This window comes from Alnus glutinosa, chromosome 5 (genome assembly GCF_958979055.1).
Source record: "Alnus glutinosa chromosome 5, dhAlnGlut1.1, whole genome shotgun sequence".
In the NCBI taxonomy this organism is placed as follows: Eukaryota; Viridiplantae; Streptophyta; class Magnoliopsida; order Fagales; family Betulaceae; genus Alnus; species Alnus glutinosa.
Window position 1 is genome coordinate 21,425,288 of NC_084890.1, and position 27,878 is coordinate 21,453,165.

General features: G+C 34.3%; 1 protein-coding gene across 1 annotated transcript in view; it reads right to left on the reverse strand.

The window, feature by feature from the left end:
• The window catches only part of LOC133869080 (probable LRR receptor-like serine/threonine-protein kinase At3g47570), a 79,860-nt gene extending 58,486 nt beyond the window's left edge, over positions 1-21,374 (reverse strand). Inside the window, exon 1 of the mRNA XM_062306050.1 lies at positions 20,663-21,374. Coding sequence (XP_062162034.1) covers positions 20,663-21,359 — 697 coding nt within the window. The 5' untranslated portion in view covers positions 21,360-21,374. The remainder of the gene's footprint in view (positions 1-20,662) is intronic.
• Positions 21,375-27,878: the final 6,504 nt, after the last annotated feature.

Sequence of the window (27,878 nt, forward strand, 5' to 3'; positions counted from 1 at the left end):
TCATCGTACAAATTGTTGATTTTATTGACCCAAAAAATTTCATTCCAAAGAAAAATGGTCATTGGCCCTAAACTAAGGTAGCCGAAGGTAAAAAGAAAATATTTATTTTTTATTTTCTAATTGCGTGGTAACAAATATTTAAAAAGAAAAAATGTTCAGCTTTCATCTTTTTGCTCATTTATTGTCCATCTTCATAAATGAGGAAGAGATGGATGTGTATCAACTCTAAAAAAAAAAAAAAATTAAAAAATGAAAAAAAAAAAAAAATCATTAAAAAAGTATGACTTGTCATCATACGTTATTAGTCCCACCTCAAAAATTGAGTCCATAGAAAAGCCTTCAATGTCCCTAAACTAATGGAGATGAAGGGAATATGGAACACATTTTTTCATTCCTTTTGTTATTGCATGCCAACAACTATTTTATTTTATGTTATTTTTATTTTATTAAAAAAAGGAAACATACAAAACATTCATGCACCGAAAAAGAAAAAAAAAAATGAATTTTTAGATATGCCCTAGGATCACTCCTTTTTTTTTTTTTGTCCGTCAAGACCTCTAACAATTCTCGCAGCAATAAACAAATAAATTACTATCCATTAGAGTTTTCTTTTTTCCCTGAATTGCTTAGGTCCTTTTGTTTCCTTATATGCTATGGACAAATTATTTTATACTTCCAATTGAAATGTACCCATCGGAGGCAATAAAAAAGCAAATAAGTTCAGTTACTAATGTCATCCATATATATAATCAGTCAATTAAAGCAAGGCTAAACATACCTTCAAAACTGTTGTGGTCAAGGTATAGTAGTGTGAGCATATTTAAGCCTCCAATTTCTGAAAGTACACTTCCTATAAAAACATTTAAATTTGCAGTTATTTGCAATTAAACAAAGTGGAAGAGACATGACCTGTAAAAAAATCTAGCAGAAAAGCCTTAACAGGCTCATGAGTCACAATTGATCCATTATTTTCTCAAATATTGTCACAACATTTTTTTTTTAAAAAAAAAAAAAAAAAAAAACAAAACAATTTTTTGTCATCTAAAAAAATCTAGCAGAAAAGCCTTACTTGGGCCAAAACTAAAGGAGATGAAGGAAATATGAAACAATTTTTTTTTTCTTCTCTCATCACAAGCCAACAACTATTTAAAAAAGAAAAACCAAAGTAAAAATTATTTTGTTACAGAACTCTGTAGCGAGGGATGAAAAATTAACTAGAATGATAGATTTTGGTAGGATAATTCGAGTAATTCTGGACCTCTAAAGTTTAGGGTAGTTCGAAGAACATTAAACCTCATAAAACAACTGTTAGAGTTGAATCATAAACTTTTCATATATTCATTGATAAATTCTCACGTTTAAATACAAGATTACATAGTAAGAATAAAAAGAACTTAAATAGCAAATTCAATTCTAAAGGGAGATAAATCCCTTATTTTCCTACTGGAGGTATTGTTTTATGAGCAAATCCCCTTAGTTTCCTAATATGGATAATAAATGTATTATTCTCCTAAAAGGGACAATACATTTTTTACCTTATCTAACAAGAGTTATAATTTATGAGCAAACCTTAATTCTAATTAAACTATCTTTTTACCGGGTTGTAGACCCTTAATACTCATTTCCCTCCAAATAGACCTTGTGTTCAAAGTCCTAGAATTTTTTGTCATATATTTTGTCAGGTGCCTTCATTCAAATGGTTTCCCACCAAAGGCTGGGTCAAATTTTTTTTTTTTTTTTTTTTTCAACGCTCATGCGCTCCTATAATGATAAAGAATTCAATTCCCAATTTCATGTGGGCCTGTGGCTCACTTTACTTCTTTCGAGAAACCAAAAAGAACAAACTACACAATACAAAACTAGAGAGCTTGTTTGGCAAATCGCTCTAATTTTCTCTCTAATTTTTTTTTTACTTCTCCCAAAAAATCAAATCAAAAATATTTCAATTATTTTACACTTTTTCTATCACATCAATCATTTTCTATTATTATTCAAATAAAAAAAAAACCCACAACAAAACAATTTTTTTTTTTTACTTTTCTATAAAATATTCTCAAATTTTATATCACATCAATCACTTCTTACTACTATTCAAACAAATATAGAATTTTCAATATGTAGTCAAATCACTCATCAAAATGCCTATCTTCAAGGAACTCCAGTGTAGATCCAGCTTTTTCTTCTTATGATTTCTTTTGTTAGAGAATATATTTTCTATTAATATAGGAAATATATTATTGATATTGTATATTTTATAATACGGTACTTTCCTTTATAAGATTTGATAGTAACCAACTCACATTGATTTGATTACCATATTTATCTACCCAAATCCTCCTAAAATTAGGAGTCTAATTTATTATGAAAATATTAAGTAATAAGAGCGTAATGTTACCCTTTAAACTCTATCCTGTGGACGTAGATTATAGACTGAACCACATAAAATCTCTTGTGTTCTTATTTTATTATTTCGCATATTTATCTTTAGTTTTCCATTCTATTATGTTTTCTATCATGGTATCAGAGCTATAGGCTAACGTCAATGTTCGATCCAATGGTCCTGTAAATTTATTTTTTATTCTATTTTATTGACTTCTCCGTAATATTCTGCAAATCAATCTCCTCATCTGGATTGCATTTTTTTTTCTTTTTCTCTCCTCATCGATTTGTGACTAGTCCTCACATATATCAGTGAACCAATCCATCTTCGAGTCTATATGTTTTTGCCTTTTGGCCTACAATAGTTCTTCTCTGTTGGAGACCATAGATCTAAAATATATATATATATATATATATTGGTTGTCTTTCTCCTACAACACTTGTGGTATGCTTGGGGCTTGTTCAAAGAATACAAGTGTTGTCTTCTTTTGTTTGTATTGGTTCTGCGTGTCATGGTAGTTTTGGTTTCAAATATCTGTATTGGGTTTTGTGGTGTGATTACTCTAAAGGTAAACAGATCTTGGTTGGAGGCAAGACAGATCCGGTTGATACTTTCGATGGAGAGACTTTTTGGACTTGCAGAGACAAACCAAGTGGAAGAAAGGAGTCTATGTAGAAAGCCCATCTGTGCGGGATAAATCATACACCGCACAGTGCCGCCACGCCACCTTCCACAGTGCAGCCCAGCACCAGCAAGCTTTAGCACCATCGGATCTGTTCCCAATGCTTCCCAGCTGCCTTACATGGTTGTTTTTAGGTCTTTCACAGCAAATCCACGGCCTAGCTCCACCAGATCTTCATTCGGCATTCCAGAACCGCCGCGCCCCAACGACCTTCTCCGCCAACAGACCAGAACCCAAAGGCACTGCCGATGCTGTTGTCCAGAACCACCGATGCCATTTCCTCCATGGTTGAGATGCGAAGAGTGTTTTCTGGTTTAGCAAGAAAGGAAAAGTGTTTACCGTGTTTCTAAACAAACGAAAAAGTTTGTGTGGTGCAGATGCAAGAAAAAAAAAAATTGATAGAGAGAAAGGCTTGGTTATTTGGAAAATGTTAGAGGTACTTACACTTTTACAAAGGGAGGTTTACAAAATGACATGACATTTTATACAAAGACGAAAATGCCCTTCCCTTTACCAACCCAAAATCTCTCCAGCACTCTCCCCTCTTGCCGGCCGTCCTCTCTCTCTCCCTTCTCATCAGCCAGCCAGATCTCTGACTGGATCCGGCCAAAAACTCACGCTCGGCCGGCGTGGGTTTGAGAAATCTGGTCGAATCTAAGATACAGCCGAAACCTTCAATCGGCCAAATCTCGCCGGCAACCCAAATCCAGCCGAGAATCGATCGTCCTTCACGAACCCAGATCTGGCCGGAAACTCACCCCTGTCGCCGCCGGTCCCTTACTTCGTCCTTGCCGGCCATTTCTACTGGTTGGACTTCCACTGGCTGGTCGGGGTCGTGGTTGCCCAGTGTGTTGAACTTCCAGCGGTGTCTGGATTCAACCGGAATAAGAAGTGTATTTTTGTCTTATGTATTTAAATTATTTTTTTTGACTATTTTTGCATTAAACTAACGTGGAGCCTCATATAAAGCTCCACGTCAGTTTGTAAATTTGTTGGTAAGCTTCTCTTTATACCTGTAGCAGCTCTCTGGTTATTTTATGGTGAATCGATATTAGTTATAGGGTATACTCTCAGTGAAGATGAAATAGCAAAAAAAAAAAAAAAAAAAAAAAAAAAAAAAAAAAAAAAAAAAGAAGCAAAAACAAAACAAAAACAAAATAAAAAAGGAAGAAAAAAAAAAGAAGAAGAAGAAGAAAAGAAACTGAGAAAAGAAAAGAAAAAAAATCAAAAATCAAAAGATGCCAAGTTGCCCATATTATTTTGCCCCTTTGTTGGCTCATTATTTTGGTCATTGCTGGCCCAATTGTTGACCCAGACCCATCTTTTGGCCTTTGTGGTGTTGTTTAAAAACGCATGCCCATTTCAGCCCATAGTTGGCTTTCATTTCAGCCCATAATTGGCTCTTATTTTGGCCCATAGTTGGCCTATATTATTTTGGCATTTGTGGTATTAAAACCCATGCTAATTTTAGGCCATAGTTGGCTTTGATTTTGGCCCATAGTTGGCCTATTGATATCTAAGGCGCATCTCCATCGTCGTCGACTTTCTCCTGTCATCGCTGTCGACTGTCGTTGATTATTGTCATCTCCAATCGAACAAGGAAAATTTATTGTAAACTCAAGCTTCAAGAATCTTTGCACATTGAGTTCGATGGGGATGTTAAATAATATATTTCCTATCAATATCGGAAATATATTATTGATATTATATATTTTATACTACGTTACTTTACTTTATATGATTTGATTGTAATTAGATTTAACGTGTGAGTCATGGGGTTTACTGGAGGGGGTGTGATTGTTACACACCTTCACTCACATGGAGTGGAACCCATATGGTAGATCCCATTCATATGGGTCCCACTTCATGTGAGTGAAGATATGTAAAAATTGTATAAGGTGGTTGTGTATAAATCATTTATCTTATTGGAATGATTGTCGTGGGTGGTAGGTGTGTTTGGTAAAGATGAGAGTATTATTACCAGGCGACGTGTTGCAATGTCATCCCTCCACTGCTTCATAAACAGATCTTTCTATAAATCTGTCAGAAACTCTGCACTCATGGACGCAAACATGGCTGATTCTGGTGATGGGCTAATTCTAGTACTCTAAAAGGAGACAAATCTATTATTTTCCTATTGGAGATACTGCTTTATGAGCAAGTCTTCTTATTTTCCTAATAGGGATAATAAAGCCATTATTCCCCTAAAAGGGATAATACAGTTCTTATCTTATCTAACAAGAGTAATGATTTATGAGCAAAACCCTAATTCTAACCGGAATATATTTTCATTGGTTTGTAGACCCGAAAGATATTCATGCATCAAAAAAGAAAAAGAAAAAGTATAAACGAAAAGAAAAGAAGCTTATTTTATTTGATGTTTGGAAAAAAAAAAAGTTCATTTTATTAATATATTATCATAAAAAATTTTACCATTTTTTTTCCTTTAGTGAAATATATATATATTGAAAGAAATAGTTTTCGCAAGCTACCTTCTATAATTTTTCACCTTTTATTTATTTATTTTTATTTTTTACGTTAACCACTGATGATATTAAACCCACAACATTAACGTTTTTTTTTTTTTTGGATTTTATTCAATTAAAGTTTTAAATTACTATCAAATCAAGCTACGTTGTAGAAATATTCGTTTTTCATCAAGTCATATTGAAACTCATCTCTCTCTATTAATGTTTGGTAAGTCCTACAAAAATTCAATAGAGTAAAAGATTTTCCAAGTAATCAGTCATGATACTTTAAACAACTTTTCATCTAAAGTAAACAATTTGGTCGGTCATTGATCTGAAATTACATATTTATTCTTTCTTTTTTTCTCATTTGAATCAATCCCACTCATAAAAATACAAAAAGGAAAAACCATTGCTAGATATTATCGAAGTTACCATACGTTTATAGCTAACAAATAAGTTTTAGATATGCCTCAAGATCATTCCTTTATTATGTACTCCCTAGCAGCAATAAACAATTAAATTACTATCCATTAGAATTTTCTTTTTTCCCTGAATTGCTTTGGTCCTTTTGTTTCCTTATATGCTTTGGACAAATTATTTTGTACTTCCAATTGAAATGTATCCATAAGAGGTAATAAAAAGAAAATAAGTTCAGTCACTAATGTTATCCATGTGATCAAGCAATTAAATCAAGACTAAACATACCTCCAAAATAATTGTTGGCAAGGTCTAAGGTAGTGAGCAAACTTAAGCCTCCAATTTCAGAAGGTACACTTCCTATAAAAAATTAAAATTTGCAGTTATTTTCAATTAAACAAAGCGGAAGAGACATGACCTATAAACCAATTACTATTACAAATAAATATTGAAGTTTGAAAAAAAAAAAAATTCCAACAGAAAATGGGCTCATGAGTCACAGTTGATCCATTATTTTCTCGAGCCTAGTCACAACATTTGCCAATTTGAACATAATTCCATTTGTTAAACATTACCTCTTGCAGATATCGTTCCTTATCTCCCACCATACCCATTTATTAGTCATCAAAAAATTAGTCAACATAATCATTGTTATATCTAATAATCTCAAAGAATACATAACAATGCCAATTTCACAAAAGGCTTCCAACATAATAAATCACCTTTTCTTCTAGCTATACTAATCTATTTTATTTTTTATTTTATCTTAAATAATTGATTAGCACCCTTCCTAACACATCATTTGGAAAAAGAAAAATTGCTACGTACACCAAAGTCTAGACTTACGAGACACTATAGGTTCCACGAAGAAAAGTATTTTCCAACTTTTTTTAAAAAAAAAAAAAAAAAATGAATTGAACCAAAATAATTAATTTTGGTTACAAATAAGAAACTTGAAGAGATATGAATTTTGTACAAATAACATTTCCCAATTTTGGTATATCCAATTGTAGCGAAGGTCATCCTTAGTATTGTAGACTCATTTTCACAAACATGTGCAACCCATATGTTCCTGTCAAACGGAATGATTCATTTACACCCTAGCAGCAATAGACAATTAGATTACCATCCACTAGATTTTTATTTTTATTTTTTTCCTAGAATTGCTTAAATCCTTTTGTGTTCTTGTGTTCTTGTGTCCTCTAGAGAAATTATTTTGTACTTTCATTTGAACGATACCTCATTGGATTATTAAATGGGGTGATTGGTTTTGGCCCTATGCCAAATCAGAGGCCCTTGTAGATATCTAAGTAGGTTGCCTGATATTCAACTTGGAGAGGCTGATCAACCGGTTTGGGATACGAAGAGTGGTGTGTTCTCAAGTGCTGATACTTGGGAAAAGCTTAGGGCTGAGAAGCCGGTGGTGAATTGGCATGATGTTGTCTGGTTTTCTGCTGCTATCCCTAAACATGCATTCTTTCTCTGGCATGCATTCAAGGATGCAATTGTTACTAGGGAGCATATGTGCAAATGGGGCTATAGTGGAGACAGTTTGTGTCTCTTTTGTCGTGCAAGGCAAGAGAATAGAGACCACTTGATTTTTGAGTGTAGCTTGAGCAAGAGAATTTGGCAGTCTCTAATGTTAGAATGTGGGATGGCTGATCCCCGATTGACTTGGAATTCAATTCTTCATTTTAATTTGCAGAATATGAAAGGGAAGAACTTGCAAGCTATTGCTAGAAAATTATGTTTTGCTGCATCAACTTACAACTTGTGGTTACATAGGAATGCTTTGCTCCATAGCAGCTCCCCCAAGTCTGAAGAAGGAATTCTGTCGAAGATTAGATGAGAAGTTAAAGTTAGACTGCTAACCAAGTTGACTCCTAAGTAGTTCTGTTTGTCTGCATTTTTAAGGGTTATAAATTCTGATGTTTCATATTATTGTTTCTGGTTTTCTAGCTTTGGGTAGCTAGGTTTGTTATTTGTTTCCTCTTCTGGGGCGTTGCCTCTGTTTGTAGCGTTTTTTGAGAATGTAATTCTGGTTCCTGTTGGAACTATGATTTCAGTGTTTACTGAAGAGTTGTATTGATTGTGGTTGGTTAATGAAGATTTAATTTGTTGGTTTATTTTTATTAGCTCATTCTATGTTGACAAAAACGCTTCCAAAATAAGAAATTTTCGTTTCAGGAATTTCTATATCTGGGACACCGTATTTCCAGAATACTCTAGAAGGATATTTGCAAAAGATTTAATTCCAGTATGGAAATGGCTCAACAAGGAAGAAATCTGCACAATATCTAACTTAGAAGGAAATATCCTGGAAAAGGAAGATTATGAAGACTTTGACTGCTCAAAAAGCTGGTTTTCTCTAGTGACCGTCCTGACGCCCAGTTGCCCGAGTCCGAACGCTCAAGCTAGAAAACTTAGTGTTACCAGACGGTCCGAACGTTACAGCAGACGGTAAAGTCCGTAGCTTAAGGTCCAGAAGCTATCCGAACGGATCAGTAGATGCTAAAGTCAATGAGTTCCCGTCAACAAGGAGATCGGACGCATTTGTGATAGGTGCAGACGGCGGGACTACCCCAACCAACCGTCCGGACTCTACGTTGCTCAGTCCGAACAGGCTTTTTTAGATTCTCATTAAAGAAGTTGGTTGCTACTTGCAATTCGAACGCCTCAGCAGTGTGTCCGGACACCGCCTGTGGAACTCCGAATTATGATAAAACTAAGATTTCTGAAGCCTATATAAAGAGGCTTAAGGGGTGTTTATTTGTAGGGAGTATCATATAAACTCCAGTGTGCTAAGAGAGGGTGTTTAGACAAAAACAGTGATATGTGATAGCTCTCTTAAAGTTTATTTTATGTGTGTTGTGCTATCAACCATTGAAGTCTAACTTAGGGAGGAGCCATAAGTTAAAGGAATCCATTGAAGAACCCTTCAGACAGGTGGTCTTGTTAGGAGGCGTTCACAAATAGGTACGTGTCAGAGTTCAAGGTAATGACTACTGCATTAGGAGTATGTGAGTACGACTGTTTTGTAACTAGTTATTTCTTCTGATAGTGAATTTCCTGGGTTTGGCTGCTCGAAGTTGTTTTTCTCGTAAATGGGTTTCCATTTCATTACTGCATCTTTACATATTTTGGTAATTGGTTGTTTGTGCATACACACACATGGGGTCACGATTTATCATAATTCATCCAAAAACAAAAATGATGTCATCCATATAATCAATCAACTAAAACATGACTAAAGATACCTCTAAAGTTGTTATTGTGATGATATAACTCTGCAATCATGATTAAGTTTCCAATTTCTAAAGGTATACTTCTAGTGAAATAGTTATGCCATAAAAGTAAATATTGAAATCGTTTGCATTTGAACGAAGAAATGGAGCCTGAAAGCTTGTTATCTCCAAAACTTATTATCTCCAATAAAGATATGTGATAAGCGTCGAATGTTGCACATTCAAGCCCCTTAACTTATATATGTTAATTCCTTAGCATTGTTATTTGTTTGATTTTGTGTTGTTTTATTGTTTTCAGGTTTTAAATAAAGACAATTAATTCCATTAATTTTGGGCTTAAAGCACACTTTGAAAAGACCTAGAAGATATGTTTAAGCTTAACCAATCATAATTGAAGACCTATATGATGTGGTTAAGTTTAATCAAATCAAGTGAAAGATTAAATTGGAATTTCTCCATTAAGAGTCAAAATCGGATTGGATTCAAATTTGGATTATGCATATGTCTCAGTGTTTGGATCATAACTTTTGTTTCAGATTTGAGATTGCAATAAAATTGGTGGCGTTGGAAATATAATAAAATATGCGACAAATATGTCAGAAATAGCCTTTCCCTAATTCGGACGTTTACTTTGTCAAAATATCCCCAAAATAAAAGACCGCAATTTTGAACGAATTTGGAATCCTTTTCCTACTTGGATTGAAGTTTCAATCTCCTACTTGGACAAGAAGACTCAAGAGACTATTTTTCTAGAATTCCAAGGGCTTCTAGGACTTGTGTGCTCCCTATAAATAGACTCCTAAGCTTCAAGAGAATGTGTGCTTGGTGCTTGGGCTTGTGCTTAGATTTAGACAGAAAATTCTTCTTGAAGGCCTGACAAGTTGAAGAGAAGAAGAACATGGCAGGAGGCCATCCCAACACTAAGATGAGCGGCTAAATTCCTAATAGGGTGTTGATGTAGCCATTTCCAAGTAACAATGGTTTAATTGTATTTTAGTTTGAGATTTTCTATATGCATGATGGTTGTATAACTGTGAGAATTGATTTTAATGTTTATATTCAATCATTATGAATTTCTTATCTTGTCTTAGAAAGTCTTTTATATTGATTGAACTCAATCCTTCATATTTTCTGTGATTATGTGAATGATTGTTATACAACGGTTTTAATTGATATATGATCAAGAGGATTAGATAGACCATGCCTAGGAAAGACGGATTGTACTACACCCTAGTTTAGTGTAATTTAGGTAGACAGTCCGTGCCAACCGAAGATGGGTTATACTATTCCATTGATTGTGTGTATATCCTATTAAAGACGTAGCTAGTCCATGCCTAAGGAAGACGGGTCGTACCGCATCTTAGTGGTTAGGTGGACGGTCTGTGCCAACCGAAGATGGATTATACTTATTCTTTAAAGGTAATTTCTTGACTACTCGAGTGAGACGAGCCCTTTATCATGCATAGTATGAATTTTCCTTGTTAATCTATGATTGACCATTGTTATGCGGTGAGTGGTGAAATCAATCCCGTATTCTTTCTCTCATCCCTATCCTATTTACATTCATGTCTTTTACTTTTATGCATTTATTTTTAGAAAACAAAATCAAATCAAACATATTTTAAATTAAGTTATTTTTAATCTCAAAAAGCTTGATAACAACACATACGCAGTCCTTGAGGTTCGACACCCTCTCTATAGCCTTATCCTACAAGGATTCGTCCTATTACGAGTGGTTATTTATTATTAATATATTTTGGTAAACAAAAGACCACATCAATTTTTGGCTCCGTTGCTGGGGACTGCAAACGGTTATGTTATTAAGTTTTAAAGATTGAATTTAACTTGATTATTTTCTGTTTTTTTTTTTTTTGGTTTCTTTATTTTTATTTTTTGTTTTCAATCTTTGTTTTTGTTTTTTTTTTTATTAGTTTATTTTTTTTTTTTTGTCAAATTAGTTCATGTGGGGAGGCATTCCAACACCCCATGAACCATGTTCATATTGCTATAGTCTTTATCATTATGTTAAAGATTGTCCTACTGCAGGACAATTTTCTAACTATTCTTATGAGCATATGATTACACAGTTCTCTAGACCGAGGAATGAGCCTTACTATGATTCCGATCATCCGAGATGGAGCAACCAGTCTAATATCTCGTGGCAATCTCAACCTCTTGAAAATTATGCTCCACAATTTCATGAACTATACCATCAGGAATATCCGCAGTTCAATAATCAAGCGGTCTGTCCACCATCTAACTTTCATCCTCCCTACCAGCAATGGCAATCACTCCATATTGTACAGACTTTGAGGATAACTGGCAGCCGTCTTCTCAGGCTACACCATCTACTCAGTCAGGTTCTAACTTTCAAGCTCAGATGTTGAAACTTATGGGTAAGATCAATCAGGCAGTGGAATCTCAGGGTCAAGCCATTGCTAAGTTAGAAGTTCAAGATGGAGCAGATGGCAAAGCAAATAGAAGAAGAAGAAGAGCTTCAAAGACAATCAGAGGCCAATCTTGATGGACACTACGTGGTGGATGAGAGTACTTTTTATCATGAGCAAACCATCACCACAATGAAGGATGGAGAAGTGGTCGAAACTCACGGGGAAGAAAGGAAGGAGGATCAAATTGAGGCCCCACAAGCTCTACATCGGGCAAAAGGCGAGGAAGTGAGCACTAAGGCTCCTTTATCATCCACTTTTATTCTCGAAACACCATATGAACCCCGAGCCCCTATTGCTTGTGATTTACCAAGAGGTCAGGAGAGTAGTTTGTTGGGGATATTAGAAGAACAAAAAGAGACCATCAAGGTAGAAAACTTCCTTGCGTATTCTCCTCATTCTATTCCAGTTCATGATTCCCTTCCGGATGAGAAACTGTTTGAGAATACTCAGAGGGATCTACCTCGATATGTTGATGTAGCCTTTTTGTCAAATTAGTTCATGTGGGGAGGCATTCCAACACCCCATGAACCATGTTCATATTGCTATAGTCTTTATCATTATGTTAAAGATTGTCATACTGCAGGACAATTTTCTAACTATTCTTATGAGCATATGAATACACAGTTCTCTAGACCGAGGAATGAGCCTTCCTATGATTCCGATCATCCGGGATGGAGCAACCAGTCTAATATCTCGTGGCAATCTCAACCTCTTGAAAATTATGCTCCACAATTTCATGAACTATACCATCAGGCATATCCGTAGTTCAATAATCAAGCGGTCTATCCACCATCTAACTTCCATCCTCCCTACCTGCTTAGATTTAGACAGAAAATTCTTCTTGAAGGCCTGACAAGTTGAAGAGGAGAAGTACATGGCAGGAGTCCATCCCAATACTACGATGAGCGGCTAAATTCCTAATAGGGTGTTGATGTAGCCATTTCCAAGTAACAATGGTTCAATTGTATTTTAGTTTGAGATTTTCTATATGCATGATGGTTGTATAACTGTGAGAATTGATTTTAATGTTTATATTCAATCATTATGAATTTCTTATCTTGTCTTAGAAAGTCTTTTATATTGATTGAACTCAATCCTTCATATTTTTTGTGATTATGTGAATGATTGTTATACAACGGTTTTAATTGATATATGATCAAGAGGATTAGATAGACCATGCCTAGGAAAGACGGATTGTACTACACCCTAGTTTAGTGTAATTTAGGTAGACAGTCTGTGCCAACCGAAGATGGGTTATACTATTCCATTGATTGTGTGTATATCCTATTAAAGACGTAGCTAGTCCATGCCTAGGGAAGACGGGTCGTACCGCATCTTAGTGGTTAGGTGGACAGTCCGTGCCAACCGAAGATGGATTATACTTATTCTTTAAAGGTAATTTCTTGACTACTCGAGTGAGACGAGCCCTTTATCATGCATAGTATGAATTTTCCTTGTTAATTTATGATTGACCATTTTTATGCGGTAAGTGGTGAAATCAATCCCGTATTCTTTCTCTCATCCCTATCCTATTTACATTCATGTCTTTTACTTTTATGCATTTATTTTTAGAAAACAAAATCAAATCAAACATATTTTAAATTAAGTTATTTTTAATCTCAAAAAGCTTGATAACAACATATACGCAGTCCTTGAGGTTCGACACCCTCTCTATAGCCTTATCCTACAAGGATTCGTCCTATTGCGAGTGGTTATTTATTATTAATATATTTTGGTAAACAAAGGACCACATCAATTTTTAGCTCTGTTGCTGGGGACTACAAACGGTTATGTTATTAAGTTTTAAAGATTGAATTTAACTTGATTATTTTCTGTTTTTTTTTTTTTTGGTTTCTTTATTTTTATTTTTTGTTTTCAATCTTTGTTTTTGTTTTTGTTTTTATTATTATTATTATTATTATTATTATTTTTGTCAAATTAGTTCATGTGGGGAGGCATTCCAACACCCCATGAACCATGTTCATATTGCTATAGTCTTTATCATTATGTTAAAGATTGTCCTACTGCAGGACAATTTTCTAACTATTCTTATGAGCATATGAATACACAGTTCTCTAGACCGAGGAATGAGCCTTACTATGATTCCGATCATCCGGGATGGAGCAACCAGTCTAATATCTCGTGGCAATCTCAACCTCTTGAAAATTATGCTCCACAATTTCATGAACTATACCATCAGGCATATCCGCAGTTCAATAATCAAGCGGTCTATCCACCATCTAACTTCCATCCTCCCTACCAGCAATGGCAATCACTCCATATTGTACAGACTTTGAGGATAACTGGCAGCCGTCTTCTCAGGCTACACCATCTACTCAGTCAGGTTCTAACTTTCAAGCTCAGATGTTTAAACTTATGGGTAAGATCAATCAGGCAGTGGAATCTCAGGGTCAAGCCATTGCTAAGTTAGAAGTTCAGGATGGAGCAGATGGCAAAGCAAATAGAAGAAGAAGAAGAGCTTCAAAGACAATCAGAGGCCAATCTTGATGGACACTCCGTTGTGGATGAGAGTACTTTTTATCATGAGCAAACCATCACCACAATGAAGGATGGAGAAGTGGTCGAAACTCACGGGGAAGAAAGGAAGGAGGATCAAATTGAGGCCCCACAAGCTCTACATCGGGCAAAAGGCGAAGAAGTGAGCACTGAGGCTCCTTTATCATCCACTTTTATTCTCGAAACACCATATGAACCCCGAGCCCCTATTGCTTGTGATTTACCAAGAGGTCAGGAGAGTAGTTTGTTGGGGATATTAGAAGGACAAAAAGAGACCATCAAGGTAGAAAACTTCCTTGTGTATTCTCCTCATTCTATTCCAGTTCATGATTCCCTTCCGGATGAGAAACTGTTTGAGAATACTCAAAGGGATCTACCTCGATATGCAGGCATTCAGAATTACCTTTCTGTAGGTAAACTTTATTCTCTCTGGTCTAAGAGAAGAAAAGATTGGTGCTTTAAATTTAAATTTAAAAGTCAGGGAGCACTGAGTGCATCAAGGACGTGGATTCCGTTGGCTTTGCGGATCCCACATATTTTGACTAAATGAGTCAGCATCATAGGTTCGAGCACAGGCCTTGTACGCTCGAGTCCTCTAACAGGCCAGGGTACATGATCTCCTTCCAGGTTTATCTTCTCCATTGTTGCTTCATTCTTAGTTTATATTTTTACAACAATGTGTTGCACGTGACTAGTATTTGGTTGGAGTATCACTCTCTTTCTCAGGACATGTGTTTTTACAATTAAGTTTGGGGGTATGATATGCCCCACATCTGCTCATTCAGGTATTCCTATTCTCTCACCGTTATGTTCAGTTCTATACACCCATTGGGGACAATGTGTGATTCAAGTTTGGGGGTATGGGAGAACAAAACACTATCCAATATTTTGCTATGTTATTCTTGAGCATGCTGTTGATTTTGAATTCTGATTCGTATTTCACTGGTGAGTTTAACATGATGAACACATGATCACTTGACTAGGGAATTAAGAAGTTTTGTTATTTTCTTTGGCAGCATGAGATATTACTTGTTTCAATTTGATTCTCACAAGCACACTAGCACGTAGTCTGTGGGGTATGAAATTTGAAATCAGTTATGCCTGCTATCAATATCTTGGATGCAATTGGGTAACTTATTAGAGGAATAACATTGGCATAAAAAAAATATGAAAAGAAAAGAAAAGAACAAAAGAAAAAAAGAAAAAAAAAAAGAATAATATTGATCAATTTGAGCTTTTCGCTGAGTAACCGGATCTCTTGCCTCATTAAGCATTGAGTGTTCGCGTCAAAAAGTGGAAGTTTTCTTTGATTGATAAAATGGCTAAGTTTAGCTTCGTAGCCTTTTTGACTCGAGTTAGTAAGTCTTTAGGGTGTTTTACACCTAATGCCCTAAAACCATCTGGTTTGGGAGTCATTGATCTAACACTCGTTACATGGGTCAATTAGAAAGCTTAAGGGAGCTAAGCATTGCACAGCTTGCATATATATAAAAATAATAATAATAAATATATATGCCTTGGTTGTTTTATCTAATAGGGAGTCCAGCGAATTTTGAGTGTTGAACCATTCATGATTGAGATTAGTTTTGAAACCTCATGACTATATGTTAAGTTCACTTTACACTAGTTGAATCTTGTGATATCTCATAATGCCATGTTAGTAACTTAATTTTTAATTCCCTGAAATTGTGAAGATGGAGTTTATTTTGTTAAGCTTGCTAATGAATGAGAACCATTATTTTTATGATGCCACATTCTTGGGGATAACATGGTAGGAACAATGTTTGTGAGTATCATTCCTTACAAACCCTCACAAGACTTCACTCGTCCACTAGGAAGTCCTAGGGGTTTAAAAGGCTTGTTGCATACGCTAAATGCAATCGTACATCCCACGAAAGAATGATTTATCTTGTTGTTTTTAAGTTTTATTTCTTATTTTGTATTGCTAAGGGACTAGCAATATGTAAGTTTGGGGGTGTGATAAGTGTCGAATGTTGCACATTCAAATCCCTTAACTTATATATGTTAATTCCTTAGCATTGTTATTTGTTTGATTTTGTGTTGTTTTATTGTTTTCAAGTTTTAAATAAAGACACAATTAATTCCATTAATTTTGAGCTTAAAGCACACTTTGAGAAGACCTAGAAGATATGTTTAAGCTTAACCAATCATAATTGAAGACCTATATGATGTGGTTAAGTTTAATCAAATCAAGTGAAGGATTAAATTGGAATTTCTCTATTAAGAGTCAAAATCGGATTGGATTCAAATTTGAATTATGCATATGTCTCAGTGTTTGGATCATAACTTTTGCTTCAAATATCAGATTGCAATAAAATTAATGGCGTTGGAAAGATAATAAAATATGCGACAAATATGTCAGAAATAGCCTTTCCCTAATTCGGATGTTTACTCTGTCAAAATATCCCCGAAATAAAAGACCGCAATTCTAGACGAATTTGGAATCATTTTCCTACTTAGATTGAAGTTTCAATCTCCTACTTGGACAAGAAGACTCAAGAGACTATTTTTCTGAAATTCCAAGGGCTTGTAGGACTTGTGTGCTCCCTATAAATAGACTCCTAAGCTTCAAGAGAAGGTGTGCTTGGTGCTTGGGCTTGTGCTTAGATTTAGACAGAAAATTCTTCTTGAAGGCCTGACAAGTTGAAGAGGAGAATAACATGACAGGAGGCCATCCCAGCACTACGATGAGCGGCTAAATTCCTAATAGGGTGTTGATATAGCCATTTCCAAGTAACAATGGTTTAATTGTATTTTAGTTTGTGATTTTCTATATGCATGATGGTTGTATAACTGTGAGAATTGATTTTAATGTTTATATTCAATCATTATGAATTTCTTATCTTGTCTTAGAAAGTCTTTTATATTGATTGAACTCAATCCTTCATATTTTCTGTGATTATGTGAATGATTGTTATACAACAGTTTTAATTGATATATGATCAATAGGATTAGATAGACCATGCCTAGGAAAGACGGATTGTACTACACCCTAGTTTAGTGTAATTTAGGTAGACAGTCTGTGCCAACCGAAGATGGGTTATACTATTCCATTGATTGTGTGTATATCCTATTAAAGACGTAGCTAGTTCATGCCTAGGGAAGAAGGGTCGTACCGCATCTTAGTGGTTAGGTGGATAGTCCGTGCCAACCGAAGATGGATTATACTTATTCTTTAAAAGTAATTTCTTGACTTCTCGAGTGAGACGAGCCCTTTATCATGCATAGTATGAATTTTCCTTGTTAATTTATGATTGACCATTGTTATGCGGTGAGTGGTGAAATCAATCCCCTATTCTTTCTCTCATCCCTATCCTATTTACATTCATGTCTTTTACTTTTATGCATTTATTTTTAGAAAACAAAATCAAATCAAACATATTTTAAATTAAGTTATTTTTAATCTCAAAAAGCTTGATAACAACACATACGCAGTCCTTGAGGTTCGACACCCTCTCTATAGCTTTATCCTACAAGGATTCGTCCTATTGCGAGTGGTTATTTATTATTGATATATTTTGGTAAACAAAAGACCACATCAATATGTTACATAGAGATGGTAGAATACCGCCCGTGAAACTGTTACCCGCTAGAGACAAAAATTGAAGTTTGGATAACAGCCCCATCCATGATGGGATTTCTCCAACTAAGTTATTGTTTTTAAAAGATAAGTGACGCAACTGGTAAAGACGAGCAAACTTGTTCAGCACAGAGCCATGAAAATTGTTGTTTATGACACTTAGGATAACAAGAAATGAAAGATTCCCTATGTGCGGAGGAATTATGCCTACGAGACACATGTAAGAAAAGTCCAAAGCTATACTTGATGATGGCAAAAACTACAAGTGATACCAATCCAATTACAAACAGAGGTGCTAGTAGACCAGTTGTTTGTCAAAACATTGTGAGGATCATAAAAAATACTAGCTTTTAAGGCCAGAAGAGCATATTGATCGGTGGTAATATTGAGAATAGTTGCAAAAGCTAGACTTGCTACGTAAGAATGGACCATAAAAAGTGCCACACAAATGGAGGATAGGAAACAAGTTGTCTCCATGAGTAGTGTATGTTAGTTGAGGCACTGGGGATGTGTGTGAGCTGAAGTGAGGCTGATATACAAGGAGAGTGCAGCATAACAAATTGAAAGGAACAAATAAAATATGGAATTTTGGGAAAAACTACTGGGTGAGGTGGTTTTGGCGTTGACGTCCTTGACTATTAGATATTTCTAACAGATGATGAACCAAATAGTTTTATCAGGTAAACCAATGAAATTTGATCTGAAATCACATGAAAGAAAATCGAAATTTGGCATTTATTTCCCTTCCTTTTCTCTCTTGCATACGATAAAAACACACACACATAGGAAAATTGGCGTGAGAATCTGACCAGTTTTCCAAACATTGGAAAATTGGTGTGAGAAATCCGGCCACTTTTCCAAACCGACCAGTTTTCCAAACATAGGAAAATTGGTGTGAGAATCCGGCCACTTTTCCAAACTCCTCTTAAAGCACCAAATAGCGATAAGTTTGACGAGTTTGTCATGAGATGTGCGACCAATTTTCATCTGGCTTCAGAATGCCGTGCACCATGGTGTAGAAATAGGCATGACTGGAACCCACTAGTGATCACGACTTTGAAAACATTGTCAATTTGTCATGGAATGTCATGTGCATGAATTAATTTAGTCATGTCTTGGGTTTCTGCTTTGAAACTTCCCGGTGGTGCCAATTTGTATACCTTATATGCCAAAACTCCTAACATCGACCAAGTTGTTTCTATCGAAATTGTCAGTCACTTCGCACTTTGCTGAAGTTATTACTACGAAAGTGTGAAATAATTTAGAGGAATATTGTATTGAGTATTATTGGGACAACTCAAGTCTGGCTCTATCACTGCAGGATGGAGGTGAAAAAAAACAAAAAGATAAACGTAATAAACATAAAAGAAGTGTAGGGAATAAGAAGAGAGACAAAAGAATTTTACGTGTTTTGGTTGTGTTGTAGGCTTAATTATTTTCACCCAAGAGTTTCTGCATACCAGAGTTTTTGCAAAAATAAAGGACATTGTCGTTCCTTTAGAAAAGTCCTTAAGCTTGGCAAAAAGACGTTAAAACACAGTATGTCCTTTTCTCTACCTCACTTGCATAGGGAAGTTGAGCTTTTTAGTCTAAAAAAAATCTTCCTACCTTTCTTCTCAAAACGTGGAGAACGCACGTCCTTTTAGGAAGTGCAAGAGTTTTGGACACAGTCGTTTCTCAAACGACTTCCAGTAATTTGTGTCCTTACATTTGGATGTGTAAAAGTGTTTATTTTTCCAGACGTTTCTGAAGGCCGTTATTTTTTTCTGAGTCCTTTGTGTAAACTTCTACACTATAAAACGTTAAATATAATCAGTAAATTAAAGCAAGGCCAAACATACCTCTAAAATTGTTGTCATTAAGGTATAATACTGTGAGCATACTTAAGCTTCCAATTTCTGAAGGTACACTTCCTATAAAACATTAAAATTTCCAGTTATTTGCAATTAAACAAAGTGAAAGAGACATGAACAATTATACAATTACCATTACAAACAAATATTGAAGTTTGAAAAAAAAAAAAAAAAAAAATCTAACAGAAAAAAAAATTGGCTCATGAGTCACAATTGATCCGTTATTTTCTCGAGTCTAGTCACAACATTTGCCAATTTGAACATAATTCCATTTGATAAACATTACCTCTTGTAAATATTGTTCCTTCTCTCCCTCCATACCAATTTATTAGTCATCGTTAAAGTAGTCAACATAACCCTTGTTATATCTTATAATAACCTCAGAGAATAAAGAACAATGCCAATTTGACAAAAAGGGTCCAACATAATAAATCACTTTTTCTTCAGCCTAGACTAATTGATTAATTTTCTTTTTTATCTTAAATAATTGATTAACAACCTTCAATTCCTAATCCATTATTTGGAAAAAGAAAAAAATTGCTATGTACATGTGCACCAAAGTCTAAACTTAATTATGAGATATTACAAGTTCCATGAAGAAAAGTAGTTTCCACTTTTTGAAATGAATTGAACCAAAATAATTACTTTGGATTACGAATAAGAAACTTGAAAAGATGTGAATTTTTTACAAATAAGCAACGTATCCCAATTTTGGCATATCCAATTCTAGCGAAGGTCATCGTTAGTATTGTAGACTCATTTTCACAAACATGTGCAACCCACGTCTTCCCATCCAACCAGAACTACTCATTTACATCCTTGCAACAATAGACAATTAGATTACTATCCATTAGATTTTTTATTATTATTATTTTCTTTTTCTTGAATTGCATAAACCCTTTTGTTTTTGTTGTGTCCTCTCGAAAAATTATTTTGTAATTTCATTTGAAAGATACGGCATTAGAGGCGACAATTAATTAAAGGAAATATGTTGAGTCAATGATGTCATCCATATAATCAATCAACTAAAACATTACTAAACATACCTGTAAAGTTGTTGTTGTGAAGGAATAACTCTGTGAGCATGGTTAAGTTTCCAATTTCTGAAGGTATGCTTCCAGTGAAATAGTTATACCCTAAATCTAAATGTTGCAGTCGTTTGCACTTGAACAAAGAAATCGAGCCCGAAAGCTTGTTATTTCTAAAACCTATTATCTCCAATGAAGATATGTTACATAGAGATGGTGGAATACCGCCTGTGAAATTGTTAATAGCTAAAGACAAAAATTGAAGTTTGGATAACTGTCCCATCCATGGTGGGATTTCTCCATTGAAGTCGTTGTGTTTAAGAGATAAGTGATGCAACCGGTAAAGACGAGCCAACTCATTGGGCACAGAGCCATAAAAACTGTTGTTTATGACACTTAGGCTAACAAGAAATGAAAGGTTTCCCATGTGTGGAGGAATGGTGCCTACGAGACCCATGTAAGAAAGGTCCAAGGCTGTGACTCGATGATGGCGAAAACCACAAGTGATACCAATCCAATTACAAACAGAGATGCTAGTAGACCAGTTGTTTGTCAAAACATTGTGAGGATCATGAGAAATACTAGCTTTCAAGGCAAGAAGAGCTGATTGATCAGTGGTGATGTTGGGAATAGTTGCAAAAGCTAGACTTGCTATGTAAGATTGGACCATAAGAAGTGCCACACAAATGGAGGATAGGAAACAAGTTCTCTCCATGAGTAGTGTATGTTAGTTGAGATACTGGGGATGTGTGTGAGCTCAAGTGAGGTTAATATATAAGGAGATTGCAGCATAACAAGTTGAAAGAAACAAACAAAATATGGAATTTTTGGAAAAAGTACTGGGTGAGGTGGTTTTGGCGTTGACGTGATTGACTATTAGATATTTCTAAACAGAGGATAAACCAAATAGTTTTTTCAGGTAAACTAATGAAATTTGATTTGAAATCACATCAAAAGAAAAAGAAAAGTTTGGTATTTCTTTCTCTTCATTTTCTCTCCTAGGTACGTTCAAAACACACATAGGAAAATTAAGAAAATTGGTGTGAAAATCTGACCACTTTTCCAAATATGAAAAATTTGTGTGAGAATCCGGCCACTATTCCAAACTTCTATTAAAGCACAAAATAGTGATGAGTTTGACAAATTGATCATGACATGTGCAATTGGCTTTAGAATGTCATGCACCATTGTGTAGGAATAGGCATGACTGGAACCCACTAGTGATCATGACTTTGACAACGTTGTCAATTTGTCATGGAATGTCATGTGCATAAAGTAGTTTAGTCATGCCTTTAGTAGTCTAATTCTTAAAAAGTTTGGTGGGTGGAGGGTTCCAAGCACTACAGAAATAAAGGACATTATCGTAATATCATCCCTTTTGGAAAGTCCATAAGCTTGGCAAAAAGACGTTAAAATATATTTTTCCATAGTAAGAGGACAAATATATAATACTTGAGATTGTGAAATATTGCACCAAAATAGCTATAATTTTAGCCAAATTCAAAATACATTAATAAGGGAGTACATTTATAATCTCATACAAAAAACCAACTTCACTTGCTCAAAACAATTTACCATGAATAGCATACAACTTTTATGTTCTGTCTAAGACATGAACAAGCAGAATTTTACCATCTTCCTTTACTTCAAAAAAAATAAAAATAAAATAAAATTACATTAAAAAATTAGAAAAATGGGTGTGAGAATCCGACCTCTCTTCCAAACATATATAGGAAAATTAATTGGCGCCTGACAAGATGCCGGGCACCGTGGCCTAGAAATATTGGCATGAGTACTGGAATCCACTAGTGATGACTTTGACAAAATGTTGAAATAGGTGGACCAATTGTTTGTGAGGGCCACCACAAATCCAAACACGTGTTGCATGCTGTGGGCCGGGTTCTACAAATGAAGAGGTGTAATGTCACTCTTAATCGTATTTTATATTAATTAATTTAACGTGTTTTAAATACTTTTTTATTATTTTTTAAGTGATTATTATAAAAAATTATTTAAAATATTAATTCTCCTTTATATTTTATATGGATCAAGAATAATTCTCCTTTTTGCGTGTTTTAACGTAGAATTCTTTAAATGTAAATTATTATATTTAAAGTAAATAATTGAGATGATAAATATTGAATTGGTGAAAGTGATATGTCATATTTTACTTATTTAATTGCAACAAGATAGTCATTTTAAATTTTGTATTTTATTTACTTAAATTCATATCATTTAGCAAGTTTTTTTTTTTTTTTTTTTTCTTCTGAAATCCAAATGAAACGGCATAACTAGAAGACCATGTTTCTAGAATTATTTCAATATTTAAAACTTCATATTTATTCAATCTTTTCATAATAACTATGAACGCATTTCTTGGTGCTTACTTCAATAATTACCACTCCATTAAGCTTCATCACATTTGACACACAAGTAAATAATCATCTTGTTAGGATGCGCTTACATCAATAATTACCACATTCATAGTGCTCCACCAATCTTTCATGCACATTAAGAAAATTAAGAAAGTTGGTGCGAGAATCCGACCACTTTTCCAAACATAGGAAAATTGGGGTGAAAATCCGGCCACTTTTCCCAACTTTCTCTTATAGTGATGAGTTTGGCAAGTTTGTCATGAGATATGCAACAAAGTCTTCATCTGGCTTTAGAATGCCGTACACCATGGGGTAGAAATAGACATGACTGGAACCCACTAATGATCGTGACTTTGACAACGTTGTCAATTTGTCATGGAATGTCATGTGCCTGAAGTACTTTAGTCATGTCTTGGGTTTTTTCTCTGAAACTTCCCGGTGGTGCCAATTTGTATACCATATATGCCAAAACTCCTACATCAACCAAGTTGTTTCTATCGAAATTGCCAGTCACTTGGCACTTGGCTGATTTGGCTGGTTTGTCGAGTGACCAAAAGGTATAAAATGCGTGTTTAAATTCGACTAGTTTAAAATTTAGAAAAATTTGAGTTTAAGTTCATTGAGAATAACATTCAAACAAAGCCAAGTCGGATTATTTGACAAGTTCGGCTCGACTAGACCTCAAAGTAGGCTATCAAATTTTTTAATTTGTGAGTAAAACGGAGTTCAAGCCCGATTTTATGAATAATCTTCATACTAACTATTAATAACTTATTACGTTAGTTTAATATACTAAATACTATTATCAAATTATTATAACTAATATGTAATACAATATTTAGTTTTTTATTTTTTACATGTCCACATAAGAGGGGGAGGAAGGATTCGAACTAGTGACCTCCGCTTCATGAGGTGTAGTCCCCAGCCGATTGAGCTACCTTTTGAGAACAATACAATATTTACTTAGCTAATATATTATACGATTATTTAGTGCATATATATATATATTAGAAAATGACCTATAGACTATAGTTAACAACTATATTATATACATATAATATACAAAAAAAAACATTGAGTAACATATAGTTAATTACATTTACATAGTATATGTTAATTAACTAGATAATATGTTACTTTATGAACTAACTAGCTTGTATGTTAACTAATACACACACATATAAATATTAAGTAACATATATAACATTTATTACTTAATTACTAGTACATGCTTAAATTTATATAACTCAGTTTTAGCAATATATATACACACACAAGAGATATGAATGAGTTAACGAGTTGGACTAACGAATCGCTCACCCAACGAGCTAACGAGTCAGACTAATGAGCCGAGCGAGCGATCTGGAATCTGGATGAGCTCACGAGCTCCTATCGAGTTTTGTCGATCGAGTCGAGTATGTATCACTTATTAATCAAGTGGGTTTTTACAGTAACAAGCGAGTTTCTACAATAACGTAATTACAATAATATAAATTGTGTAATGTTGCACCAAATAGCTACAATTTTAGGGAAATTCAAAATACATTAATAAGTATATTTATAATCTCATTCAAAAAACCAATTTCACTTGCTCAAAACAATTCACCGTGAATAGCATACAGCTTTTATATTCTATCTAAGATAAACAAGCAGCATTTCACCATCTTCCTTTACTCAAAGAAACTACATTAAAAAATTAAGAAAATTGGTGTGAGAATACGATGCTTGTGATTGAGTTTTGTAGACCCCTCTTTGGACAATCTATTTCTCGATACAGTTCTCTTTAGGCAAGGTTCTCTGTTTAGAGCTAATTAAAGAATATGCATTATTCTCTTCTCGGTTGCCTTGGGAGCTAAGCTGCCAAGCTTACGATTCGGACTTTTTTTTTTCTTTTTTTTTTTTTTTTTACTTTTTGACATGTCTACATAAGAAAAGAAAGGAAGATTCGAACTAGTAACCTCCGTTTCATGAGGCGTGGTCTCCAACCGATTGAATTACCCTTTAGGGACAGCTTACGATTCGGACTTAATGTGAATCTTATATATTTATTGGATGATTTAAAAATGAAATGTATTTATATCATTTCTCTATCGGTTTTAAAATGAAATGGCATAACTAGACCATATTCCTCGAACTATTTAAATATTTAAAACTTTATATTTATTCAATTTTTTTGATAATAACTATAAACACATTTTGTGATACTTCAATAATTACCACTCCATTAAGCTACACCATATCTGACACGGAAAGACATGATCTTGAATTATTAATTAAGATGTGTTTACATATGTGATTACCACATCCGTAGTGCCCAGCAAATCTAGCATTTTTAGACTTCTTGTGACGTGCTTACATTCATTATCCTTAGTGCTCTACCAAGTCTTGTAAAAAAACATAATTTTTTGTATTAAAAAATAAAAAAGAGGAAAAACGAAGCAATCAGTATTTATTTCAAGAAAAAGCAGTGTGACTAGCACTCAAATCAATGATTGTCATAATGGCATAACCAACACCGACTTCTCCTCTATTCATTTCACTCATGAACAAATCCGATGTGTACAGCAAATAATAATAACAATGATTCTAATTTATCTGGTATGACAGAGATTTTCATTTATAACAGCCTTCTTGTGCAGCTTGGGCTAGAAGTGGAACAAAAGATAAACAAATAGAAAAAAATAAAGAAAATGACAAAAATTAAATTAAATAAAGATAAAAAAAAGAAAAAAAAGAAAAAATATGTATGTTGTTCGGTCTATGAAGAGTCAATATATATGCTTAATTTTTTTAAAATAAATAACAAAAACTTCTTCCAATTCTTATGTGGTATACGTACAACAATATGGCAAAGAAAGGAACTCCTTGTGCGAAGACCCCCCTTTTTTTTTTTTTTCTTTTTTTCTTTTTTCTTTTTTTTTTTTTTACAAATTATTTGTATAAGCATTAAACTCTTAAAATATAAACTGATTTTCACAGTGGCACGACCACATGTTGCTCAACCAACATATGACACATGCCCCATAACATGCACTTAATAATCAGAGTAGCATCTATTTAACTATACAGCGGAAAACATAAACCGGAATAGCGGAAATCACAACTTATACATCTATCACAAATTAATTATAACAAATAGCCATTTGACATCTATCTGTTTAAAGCTTATAAAGCATATTACTATAATTACATACTAAAATACAGGCTCAACAATACATGTGTCATGTAGGACACGAGCCACATCAAAAATACCCAAAATGCGGACTACCCATGAGTCTGTGACTTATAACTGTCGCGATGTGCTCCAAACATAACATCCACACACTAAGCAAACTGGTCATTCTCTACATCCGCGGTACTTACAGTCAAGAAACCTCATATAAACGGTTGTCGAGGTTTGCTACATCCGCATAGGTGAAAGAGTGAGTTCACCGTCTCAGCATGAAACATACGAGACCTCAGTGATATTAAACTAACTGCATTTTCGCAAAGAACTAACTTTTCCTTTTTATTCTTGCGTACACTATAACAGCTACCAATTTTATAAGCCTTTATTTGAAAAACCCCCCATAGCGGATATAACAAATACCAACTAATAGAAAATGATTAAAACATACTACACAGCTGAACTTATACATAGAAGTTCCGTTGTTGAAAACATCTACATATATTTTCACCTACTATAATACTTTTGATTCAGTGGCTTAGGCTTACAGACAAGTGAGGGTGTTCGCACGCACGTAGACATTAAGCTGGAAAACAATAGCATTTGAATCATGCAACCATCAGATAGAAATATACATAAGCTCTTTTCCATTGAGACACTTATGCATACTAATACGTTTAGCAAAACTACTCATAGTATAAAAACATCACACATTAAAACCATGCTATGCATGCTCATGCAATGCACATGCTCGTTGTTTTTCCTCATGGGAATTACCCCAAGAACTCATGAGATTTAACCCAAGTACTTTATGGGAATTAATCCAAGCCTCATGAGATTAATCCAAGTACCTTATGAAAATTAATCCAAGAACTCATGGGACTAACCCCAAGTATAATTTCCCGTGAGCTATAAACCTCACTTCGATGCACGTTCAGCATTTATATACTTATGTCTCATGCCTTAAAACAATATTCATATACTTTCTAATTTCATGAACATGCCTTTAACTCATGCTTTCAATGTAAATCCATAAACAGTTTAACACCTCAATTCATCGATCAATATTTGCATAATTTAAATCTCAACAACAGCAAGCAATCAAATTTTTCAAATCAATTCAAATCACACTTTCTAGTCCCACATCATTTTCCATAAACATCATTGATACTTCAATATAATTGAAACTATTTAACACATCTAAAACATATTGTGAACATATTGTCGGTTTGGTAATAAAATTATATGTCATTTGCAAATCTATTAAATACCTAAAAGTACATTTTCTCAGTGAGTAGAATACTCACCTTAATTACATTGGACTCTTGACTTGAATATTCCCTTGGATTCTAGTTACATGAACTCTACATTAGAGAACCAATTAAAGTAACCAATCCAGATACGATCCAACAAACATTGGTAACATTAGACCATGCTATTGAACATATACTCTATGACACATAAGCTTCCCGTTTGCCCACACGTCACGTAACCCGCTTCTAAGACTAGCTAAGCATCCTAAACTATTATTAGGTTAATATTTAGGTTTAGGTTTGTATCTTATCTTGTTTATTTATTACTATTACATCTTATTGTTATTGTTAAACCTTTATGGCGTGTTTACTTATTTACTAAGTTAACCATATATACTTAACTCATATTCATGCATATATATGTTTATGTATATACATAT